General features: G+C 42.5%; 2 protein-coding genes across 4 annotated transcripts in view; one reads left to right on the top strand and one right to left on the bottom strand.

The window, feature by feature from the left end:
• CLPB (ClpB caseinolytic peptidase B homolog (E. coli)) overlaps nucleotides 1-11,537 on the top strand; it is a 207,362-nt gene that overhangs the window by 21,637 nt on the left and 174,188 nt on the right. The gene's annotated exons all lie outside the window — the stretch shown is intronic.
• LOC102864562 (14-3-3 protein theta-like) overlaps nucleotides 10,910-11,537 on the bottom strand; it is a 1,179-nt gene continuing 551 nt past the window's right edge. Inside the window, exon 2 of the mRNA XM_006885586.1 lies at nucleotides 10,910-10,934. Within this exon, the coding sequence (XP_006885648.1) occupies nucleotides 10,910-10,934 (25 nt within the window). The remainder of the gene's footprint in view (nucleotides 10,935-11,537) is intronic.

Here is an 11,537-nt window from a genome sequence, read left to right as displayed (position 1 = left end):
CAAACGACTCGACGGCACATAACAACAACAACAACAATCCCAAGATGGCACCTCTCTCTCTGTTTGAATCCGCCAGCAGCCCTGGAGGAGGAAAATGGGCTGATGTCCTCTGGTGTGATTTATAGTTCCAAAAGTTCCCTAGAGGTCAGCTATGAGTAGGCCCAACTAGATAGCAAGGAATTGAACTGAGTTGTTGCCCTCTGTAAGCCTCTAGTTATAGGACCGCTTATGACCATAAATAACTTATGCAACTATTTATATTTCAGATGAGATTATAAATAGGATGTGACAGGGCCTGATATAATCCTGCTATTCAAAAACTTTGCAATACATGAAAAGCCCTGTATGGTTTTGTGCTCACCGTACAAGCATTTCTGAGCACCTGTTAAAGTTAGATAGTCTGCTTACTTGTCCTGTACCTCCATTTCTGACCAGGAGCTCCTTTCAAGCACAGTTGGTGTCTGATCTGTCTTGGCTTTCATACTCCAGCACAGAAGCAGGTATAAAAAGATGTTACTTAAACTGCTGATAGAGTGAATCTGAGAGATAAAGGCCAGCCCTTTGTCTTGACCTCTCCAAGGGGCCAGGTATTGTGGCTGCTTTATGTAGTCCATTCTTTACTGGAAAATTTCTTGAGATCTGGAGCTTTATAGTGGTGGCTCAAATGTCAACTCTGGTAGAGAAGTCTGAGCTACTTCTAGGTCACAAGCTAAGCCACCCACATGCCCTGTGCAGCTGCCAAGTGTCCTGCTATGGTGCCAGTAGGTGGCGCTCCTGGCTCTCCCACACCACAACTGCCTGGACAAGTCAAGTCTTTCCTTTCACTAAGGCTGACGCTGGGACGTTTCATATTACCCTGTACAAAGATACCCAGATGGAGGTTGACCCCAGTTGGCATTGTATTGTTGGAGTTTTGTGTTCTATATAGTCCTAGCCATAGCATATACTTCTTGGGATAGTAGAGATGTTTCCCACAGAGGCTCCCTGGAGATGAATAGGGTGTTTTGTCTTTCTCCCCATCCTTTCTGGCACAGTCTTTGCCAGGAGTTGTCCCTTTGGTTCTATTTCTCTGACCAGCAGATCCATGGTGCTTTCTTCCAGGCCCTTGATTGTATTTTGACTGTTTGCCAGGTGTGTAGCTTCCCAATGAACTTCATAAAGAATAAGAATTCATCAAAGCACCCTCAGCAATTTGCTCAGCATCTCCCAAAAGGAATGTCTGGAATGAATGGATAACAAATAGGAAGTGGTACCTCAAAACAATTGCCATACAAATTAAAGGACAGTCGACAAATTAGCTTTACTTTTTAAAAACACTACTATCATGAAAATCAAAGAAAGGCTAAATTATTCTAGTTTATATGAAAATAGAGACACATGATGTGCTTGTATTTTATGGGATGCAAATTGCTGTAAAAGTTATTGAGGTAATTGAAGAAATTTTAATATGAGCTATATATTAGGTAAAAATATTTTTATCAATGTTAAATGTCCTAACTTGGATAATTATTTAATGATGTGTAAAAAAGCCTCAAACCACCTCCCTAAGGTATAAGACACATATTGAAGGATCTGGAACAAGGAGCATGATATTTGAAATTAATTCTCAAACGTTTCTAGGAAAACTATAAACAGAAAAAGAATAGAAAAGCAAATGTGGTGAAATATAAATAGAATCTATGTGCCTGTGTACCTTAATATGTGCACAACTCTTGGCTGAAAACTCTGAGATGAGACAAAGATGGTAATGTGAACAATTGAACTTTTTTCTGTTTAATTCAAGTATACATTGACTTTCTCTACTATGAACAAACAGAATATACACACTGAACATACAGAATAAGTATAATAATAACAGGGAGCTCTCGTGAGTTGGTGGTCGGGAATTGCATAGACAACCCAAAGGTTTGTGCCTTGAATCTACCAGCCGCTCTGTAGGAAAAAGATGAGCAGTTAACTCTCATGCGATTTACTGCTTCTGAAAACCCTTTAGAAGTTCAGCTATGAGTCACTTCCCACTCGACCTTTCACAATATCAGTAGCATCATAATAACAACTAACATTTAAAAAAATATAAGTGCTTTCACATAGAGTGTCTCTTTTGATCCCTGTTAAGTAGGTCTAGCGGGCTGATAAGGGAATATGAGGGAGGTTCTTAGTGGGTAACATGACTTACCATGGCCTGGAAGAGATTAAATACAGGCTTATATGCAGGTCAGTCTATTCCAAGAATGATGCTTTCAGAGTCACTAGGGAGCTCTGATGACATAGTCAATTAAGTGTTATACAGCCAATCCAAAGGCTGTGTGTCTCTAGCAGTTTGACTCCACCACAGCTTCTCCAGAGCCAGATGGGCATCCCTTCCCATCAAGGTATACAGCCTTGGAAACCCAATGGAGTGTTACTGTGAGCTGGAACCAGCCTGATGGCAGTGAGGTGTTTTTTTTTTTTTTTGGCAGTGAGTTTTATATCTGTATTTGTAAAAGGAAGAATTAAATGGATTGATTTGTACAGCTCATTGTTGAATTTCCAACATTTAAAAACTTTGGATAATAAAAAAAGAAGCATGCAGTGTGCATGATACATTATAGTGTGCACAGCGTTCCTTGTAGGTGCTGCATAAATGCTAGGCCTTCTTGGCATGCATGGACTTTCTCCCTGTTGGTATGAGAATCTAGAGAGCTTCCTGGAGGAAAGTGTCCCAAGGTGGGCTTGAAGAAACGTTCCCAGTTCAAGTAGAGTAAATGCAGAAGATGCTACAGAGGCCTCTGTCCATGGAATTAGCAACCAGGATTCTGCCTGAAGCTTGCTGACCCAAGCTGAGTTCTGAGAGCAGCTCTTCTTCTTGCCCCCACCCCCAACCTCCCACCCCTGGCAGCCTGGGTAGATAAGGCGCAGATGGAAGGCTGCATGTGAATTCTAGCCCCAGGCGCCTTGCCTCTGCTCTGACAGCCAGGCCTGGTGCTGTTATTACTGTAAACAGGGCCTTCTGGAGGCTCCAGCCAGGGCCCCATTGCCTAGATAGAAATCATGATTGGGTCTGCATGGCTCACTGCTTCCAGGCCTCTGATGCAGGTGGGACAGGGCTCCCTACCCTTGAGCTCCCTCCCCAGCTGCAGCTGAAGACCGTTCATGTGAAGGATCCGGAAATCAGTTGGAACAATGCACGATTGAAGTTCAGTGGCCGCTTTGTATTGATTAGTCATTAAAAAAGGAAGAAAAATCAAGTGACACCTCCCTCCCCTGAATGAGATAGCTGGTTACAAAAACTCAAAACTGCCTGTATGTTCCTGGTTGTCTCTTGCCCTCCTACAAATAGCAAACCTGAAAAGTTTTCTTCTCTTTGGAAGTCTTGCAGAATACTCCTGCTAGGAATCCACATCTCAATATGCACTTTGATGCTACACATACTTAAAATCCTGAAGTCTCAGAAATGTTAGGGACTTCAGAAACTACTTCATCCCCTTCTTTTACTGCAGAAAAAAGAAAAACCCAAAATAAAAGAAATTTGTTCTGAATCTTAAAGCTCATAACTAGTAAAACTGTGACTAGAATTCTTGACCTTCAGCCCTCAGACCTGTGTCCACAGTCTCCTTAGCCCTGAGACTGGAAGGCGAAGCCACTCTTTCACATAGACACAGGAGCCTGAGTTCTCTGAAAGAGACAAACATACTATGAAACTGGTAAACCTCCAATACAGCTGTGAAGACAGAAGAATGAGTGCCTGGTGAGGGTGTCATATACGTAAATTGCTGGCCTCCGCCAGGCACCAGGACTGAAGAGCTGAAGACAATTTCTGGCTTCCAGAGGACACCCTGTTTTAAGTAGATGACCGAACTATGTAACTGGCAATGTACTGACACAAGTATGCACAGGGGAGCATGACTGCTACGAGGCTGTTTTAGGGAAGGCTCCTGTATGAACAAAGTATAGGATCTTTTCTTTTTCCCTAAGAAAATATTTTAAGTAGTATATTCACACACACACACACACACACACACACCCACCCCCAAACAGTAGCAAAGTATTCAGAGTGAAAAGTGGAAGTTTGGCTCCCGAATCTCCTCTCTTCAGTCTGAGGTAGTCACTGTTGCTTGCTCTGTATTCTTCTAAACACTCGTAGGTTCCTAATGAATGGGAGTAGACTCTGCTTTCCCCTTTTATTTGTTACTCTCCTCTTATAATCTTAAGCTCTGGGTGTTGTTGTTATGTACCATCGAGTCAGAACTGACCTCTCAGATGATCCTCCAGCAGGTTTTCATAGGCTCTAAATCACATTGGAGGAGACCGACGATCTTTCTCCTGTGGAACATGTGGGGAATTCGGCAGCACAGCTCCTTACCCACTACCACTGTCTTTGCCCGGAGAGTTGAACCAGCTCATTTATCAACAAATAATTCCAAATACTTAACTGTCTTCTAAATGTCATTTATCATCCTAATTTATTCTGTTTGCTTTTTTAAAATGGATTTTTTATTGGAAATAGGAAAATAATAATAATAACAATCATGACACAGGCTTTTCTGTTTGTACAGTGCTTAATTGCCTACCAAATATTTTTGCATAATTTGTCTCATTGTCTAGTCATGTAGTACCTATGCAAAATATATAATACACACACAGAGGCTAGTGGAATCCTGTTTTTTTAACTGAAATAGAAATGGTAGTAGGGAAACCAGTGAGGTTTGTTGTTATTTGGTGCGGAGTCAGAACCGACCAATAGCTGACCTTCCAGCAAGTTTCAGAGGCAGTTAATCACATGAGAAGAGATTGTCCCCATGGAGCAGCAGGGGGAGTTGAACCTCTTGCCTTCAGGATTGCAGCACAGCTTCTTAACCACTAGGCCACTGGAGTACCCTAGTGAGGTTTAGAAAGGCTGTAACTCATTCATCTGAGACTGATTACCTAGCAAGTGACAGAGCATGGTTTTGAATCAAGATCTTTCTTGCTTCTTCTCCTGCCCCATGGTACTTACTACGTGAGAGTTTTCAGAGAACCAGGATTAGTTCTGCACTTCTAGTGTGATCTCCTTATTAACAGCTGCTCTGGGCCACCTCCTCAATTAGTATCACCCACCCCCCCTCCCATGCAGGACACCCAGTTCATTCAAGGAGGGCCCACCACAGTCTGGATTGAGTCCAGAAAGGCCTGTTGTGCCCACCCCCACTCCAGACACCGACACCGGCTGCCCGGCCCTGAGTGGCAGCACACATTAAGCATTCCACTTATCATCTCAGGGATGATGGAATCCTAACCTTTTCGGAGACACCATGCTCTGTCACAAGCATTGCTCTTTTTAAAAGAGATTAATTCACTTGCCGCGTTTTGTCCATTGGTGAAAATCACAGGGGAGAGCAAGGGTGGCTTTCTTAGGCCTCTGAGGCCTTTTCAGCCACTCTCAGCAGGCAGCCAACCGCCCAGCTGGCCCAAGACTTTGAAATGACTGCCCGCTGGGCATTCACTTGCAAAGCAACAAAATGAAACAGAGGAGACCTGGTTTGTGGAATCTTAACTTCTTGAGCTACTCTGTACACAGAGAGAAAATGGGGGGAAGGGTCCGCCCAGATGTGGAAGGAAAGTTTGCTGTTGAGTTTGTGGTGTTTTTTAAGGTAATTGTAGTTCATCGTTTACCAGCTCTGCCACTCTCTATGTGTACTATCTCTTCGTCTTTACCCACTTCCTTGTACAGTAAGAATTATTGTTAGTTTCCATTTAGTTGATGCCAACTCATAACAGCCGTGTGCACAGCAGAACAAACCACTTCCCAGCCCTGAGCCTCCTAAGAGTCACTCCTGCGATTGAGCCCATTATTTCAGCTAACATCAATTCATCTCATGAAGGATCTCATCTTTTGTTGGTGCTCATCTTTCCCAAGCATGAGGTCCTTTTCTAGGTATTGGCCCCTCCTGATAACATGTCCGAGGTATGTAAAATGAGCTCTCGCCAGCTTTGCTTCTAAAGAGCATTTTAATTACACTTCTTCCAAGATAGAGAAGTTTGTTCTTTTCACAGTCCATAGTGTATTCTGTATTTTTCAGCAACACAATTCAAATGCATCAGTTCTTCTTCAGTCTTCCTTATTCATTGTCCACCTTTTGCATACATATAAGGCAATTGAACATACTATGAGTTGGATCTTAGGCATACCTTAGTCCTCAAAATGACATCCTCGCTCTTCAGTTCTTTAAAGAACTCCTTGGCAGAAGATATTTCTGGTATAGATTTGCTATGTCACTTATTTCTTGACTGCTGCTTCCATGGGTTTGATTGTGGAGCCAACTAAAATGAAATCTTTTGACAACTTTAGTCGTTCTTCTGTTTTAACATCTCCTAGTTCAGAACCCAAATTTGGCTTTTGAACTCCAGTGTCATTACTTTTCCCCATTACATCTCAGCCCTAAAGGAGACTGACAGGGTAGGTGTTGGGCTGCTAACTGAAAAGTCAGCAGTTTGAATCTTATAGCCACCCCATGGGAGAAAGATCAAGCACGTGACTCCTCTGAAGATTTTCAGACTTAGGATATGTAACAAGTTGGGATGCTTGTCAAAAGATTTACAGCCTTAGACACCTGATAAAAGGTCACATGTGTCGAAATTGACTTGTCACAGTGTTTGGAGTTTTTTTCCATTTTAACCCTAAGAAGATGCAAAGAATGGTGCTCAGCCAAGTCGCTTTGTTATTGTTGGTTCTGTTAGGTGCTATCAAGTCAACTACGACTTATAGTAACCCTGTGAACAACAGAGCTAAACCTTGTCCTGTCCAGCGCCATCTTCACCAAATCTGAACTGAATGCCATTGTTCCAGTCCCTTTGCCAGTCCATCTTGTTGAGGGTCTTCCTCTCTTTCTCTGACCCACTATCTTTCACAGCATGATATCAGGTAGTTTGGCAGGGCTTAAAAGCTGCCAAGCTTGGTGTTCTCACAGAAGAACACCAAGACTTGCCTCCTGTTAATACCTTTTTGATTGTTGGTGTCATTTCCTTCATATTTAAGTGTAGCTTCATAAAACGTCTCTGAATTTGGCAGGGGGATTATGACCATCAGTGGACTGACTTATGAAGAGAAGGAAACTTGGTGAGATGATACATTTCTCCAGGGTCTTAGACGTAGGCAGCAGAGCTGGGACTATTTCCCTGCTTTCTAGACTCTAACTGAGGCAGAGAACATCTGCTTTATTCATTGAGAGGATAGAAAATTTAGACATGTCCCTTCTTCTAGCAGTCTTTCCTGACAAGAATTTTCTGCTTGGCTCAAGTCCTAGGGAACAAGGGCTTGCTGGATCGCTGTCTCTTCCTTGGTAGCCAGCACGGAGCCTGGCAGAGTGGAGATGTGCACATGTTTGTTGAATAAATGAATAAAGGGGTGCCTAAAGCCAGCCTGGCCTAATTATCCAGGTCATCCTGTTTGGTCATATCTTAGAATCCTGGGCATTGGCCAACCTGCTACCAGCTTGACCAGAGCACCTTGTTCGATCAGAGCAGTTCAGATGGAGGTCAGCACTAACCACTGTGTATTGAATACCTGCTATATGCTAAGGCTGGATTCTCCCTGCAAATTAGAAAGTTGTTAGTGTTGGTGTTCTATAACATAGAGTTGGAACCAACTCACAGCTGACCCTCTAGTGGGTTTTCAGAGGCAGTAAATAGCACGGGAGGAGACGGCCCTTTTTTCTCCACAGGAGCAGCTGATGGGTTCAGACTACAAGCTTTTGGGTTAGCAGTGCAACTCCTTACCACTAAGCCACCAGAACTCCTTAAATTAAAGACTGTTGTCCTTATTTTATAGGTGTGAACACTAAGACCCCAGAGAATTGATTTACTCAGGCTAACGAGCCAGGGCAGAATTTGAATCCAGGCCTAACTTAGTCCACAGTCCTTTATTAGTGCTTTTCTTTTTATTATGCTACACTGAGCCCTGGTGGCATGGTAGGTTGAGTGTTGGGCTGCTGATTGAAGAGTCAGCAATTTGGATCCACCAGCCATTCCCTGAGAGAAAGATGAGTGATCTTTGTCTTCTCGTAAAGGTCTTCAGCTTCAGAAATCTGATGGAGGGTCTCTATGAGGTGGAATCGACTCAGCAACAGTGGACTGGGAGCCCTCTAAGTAAAGGAAAATGAAACACCTGCGTCTTCTATCCTCGGCCCTGCCTCCCAGGTGGGGCTGCTTTCAGAATTCTTAGGCCCACACAGAGGAGTGTGAGTCACTCACCACTGGAGGCTTGAAGGGTTTTTCCTCCACTGAATTTTCATCTCTCCTGGTTCTTATAGCAGCCTCCTGATTGGTAGTCTTGTTCTCCTTTTTTACTCTGCTCCCCTTTCAAATTCAGCCTTCTTAAGCTATTACATTAATATCATAATTTACTTTTCCTCAAAGTTGTCAAAGGCAACCCCACTGCCTGTGGTAAAAATTTAAGGAAGGTGAAACAGGTTTCCTCTGTTATCCCCTTCGGCTGATTGAATCAACTGAGTCAAGTGGCAGACTGGAAGCTCTGCTAAGGAAGATGCTGAGGCTCTTTCAGAAGCTCCACAAGAAGAAAAAGCTGCTTGGGAAGATTTGAGATATCTGCCTTTGAAGAAGTAGTGCAGAGTAGAGGTTTTACATACATGTAAAAAAAATGTGTAGACATATAAATACGTATTTGTTTGTAGGAGTTTTTTAAATGTATACTTCTTAAGCACTTTTCTGTAGACAGTCAGTAGCTTTGATCATATTCTTAAAAAGGGCCCATGACCATTTTGTTGGCCTCCCAGCCTGGCATTTAAGTCCCCAAGTGGCCCTTACTAACTTGTTTCTCTGCTATGAACTGTCACCTGGATGGAGCTACTTGATGGCCTCTGAATATCCATTGCTCTTCCTTCCTTCCTTCAGGACCTTACCTTGCTCTTTATGCCTTGATTAGCATGTTTTCCTCCTCTTCTCTCACATCTTTCAAGGTTTCACTCAAGTCTTTTGCCTCAAAGGAATAGATTCACCCTGATTTTATAATCCCTGATTGTCTTTTGTTAGGTGCCATCAAGTCGACTACAACGCATAGCAGCCCCAGGAACAACAGATCTGCACCTTATCTGCACTGTCTCTGCCCATAGTTGTAGTCACTCTGTTAACCCATCTTGTTGAGAACTGTCCTTTCTTTTGCTGACCCTCTACCTTCTCCGGCATGATGTCTTTTTTCAAAGTCTGGACCCATCTGAAAACATGTCAATATGTGAGATGAAGTCTCACCATCCTTGCTTCTAAGGAGCAGACTGGTTGCACTTCTCTAAGATAGATTTGTTTGTTCTTTTGGCAGTCCATGGGATATTCAGTACTCTTCACCAGCCCCACAAGTCAAAGGCATTGATTCTTCGTTATTCATTGTCCAAGTTTGAGATTCCTAGGAAGCAATTGAAAATACCATGTATCTATCAGGTGTGTCTCAGTCTTTAAACAGATATCCTTACCCATTACTGGTTTTTAATCCTTCTGAACTAAAGATCAGAGAAGTGAGATCATTCCATTGAAATCAGCAGATAGTACTCCAGTATCTTTACCTCTTGGAATCAGGAGTTCGCCATTGCACTATGTGACTTGCTAACTTAGGAAGGAAGCTTTCACCAAAAAACCAACTTCTGTCTCAGATAAAATTCTTCCTCAGTTTTCTAACTTTTTTAACCCTCTTGGCCATAGCAAGTTACTTTTGCATAAAGTAAATTTACCAGTGTATATGGTCAAGAGGGCCCAGGTCTTTCACCAGAATCAATTCTCAGTAAGAAATAAGGTTTCTCAACCTTTTCTCAGCACTCTGCTTATAACATTCTATGCTTCAGCTATGCCAGACCTCTCTCAGGGCCTCATATAACCCAGGCTTTTGTCCCCTCTGGATGAAGAGTCTTTACCTCTGCCTGCAATACCCCTACCTCTTCCTCTTTTTCATCTGGCTCATTCCTGTTTTTCATCACTTTCTCAGACTGTCGGTTCCCTTATCACAGTACTAGTCAGATATGTAATTGTGTATGTTGTGGTCTCCTCAGCATCACTGTAAAAGGCACATAGACATCTCGGCTGAATAAACAAAAACATATGCTTGTCTCTACATCCTCCTATACCTTAGTTACCTGCTTACTTCAGCAGCACAGAAATTTCATTTGTCTTGAGTCAGAGAAGCTTTTACTACAGAGTGTGACAGAAGAGTGGTGCTGGGACTGAAGCGCAAATATTCATCCCCTCCTTTACCCAATGCCACTTTGCTAGAGCCTTCTGAAAAATAGACATCCTTCTGGTCACAAGCAGTAAGTCCAGCAGTGCCCTAAACACCCCAACCCTGTCCTCATAAGTAGATCCTGCCGTAGGAAATTGTTCCTTCCTCCTCCTCTTCCTTCTCCTTCTCCTCTTCCTCCTCCTCCTCATTCTCTTCCTCCTCCTCTTTCTCCTCCTTCCTCACTTCCTCCTCCTTCCTCCTTCTCCTTCCTCTTCCTCCTCCTTCACCTCCTGCAGTACTTATGGTCAGAAACCACCCCCTGTAGGCTATATTTCATGCTGTCCTCTGTTATCCTTTCACTGTTGCATGTCTAAGTCCTGACTCAACAACTAAATTGTAGGCTTTTCCAGTTCACCTCTCATGTTTTCTTTTCCCTTGCCACCATCACTTCCCATTCATTACCTAGCAAAAGACAAGATATATACCATACTGATCTACTGAAGTAGATTTTGGTGGTGGTGGTTATTGTTGTTTTGGTTTTGTTTTTTTTTTTTTGTAAGTGAATTTTTATTGGGAAGGGAAGTTGTCAACTTAAACAGCAGCAAATGAAGAGTGAATAGGAAACTCCCTTTTATCACAAATATACATGACCTCCATAATATATTATCTAGGAGGCACTTCAATGTGTGACCCCAATGACCCCCAAGCCAGAAATGTTGAATGTCTTTCCATTCAATCTAATACTTCTGGATTCCCACTAAAAAGGAATACATTAAGAGCATGAAAAATTGCTTACTGAAAGGAAGCCCCAAACAAGAGTAAGGGAAGGAATGTAGAAATTAAGAAGTTATGCAGAACACTCTTTTAATTGTAATTAACTTACATTTTCATATCTTCACAGTAATACAAAACACAGTCACTTGTAGAACTGGTTCAGATTACTTAAATACCAGATACCAGATAGTCTTCTACATAAGTGTTTGGAAGTTACTTATGTTTATATGAAATGAAGCTATTAATACTTTTCTACAGCAGTAACTGCACACCAGGAAGGCCAAGACAAACACAAATCAAGGAATGGAGTTTTCCCAAAGCTGCAGTATGAAAAGACTATAAACAGTTGATTCCATACACATGAATGGGTTTCTTTGCTATAGGAAATCCAAGTGGAATAAGGAATGGAGATGTGTAAAAAGGTTTCTTGAGGGGGAGAAGGATGACACCCTGTGAGCATTTAGTTTTCTGCCCCTTCTGCTGTATCACATTCTTCTCCTGCACTGTCTGATGTCCATAATGTTAAGTTGTCCCTAAGCAACTGCATGATAAGGGTGCTGTCTTTGTATGAATCTTCATTCAGTGT

Source organism: Elephantulus edwardii, unplaced genomic scaffold, assembly GCF_000299155.1.
Source record: "Elephantulus edwardii isolate Elephantulus edwardi_28Jun2011 unplaced genomic scaffold, EleEdw1.0 scaffold00044, whole genome shotgun sequence".
Classification (NCBI taxonomy): domain Eukaryota; kingdom Metazoa; phylum Chordata; class Mammalia; order Macroscelidea; family Macroscelididae; genus Elephantulus; species Elephantulus edwardii.
Note: the sequence above shows the minus strand (reverse complement) of the source record. Positions and strands in the feature narration are given on the sequence as shown.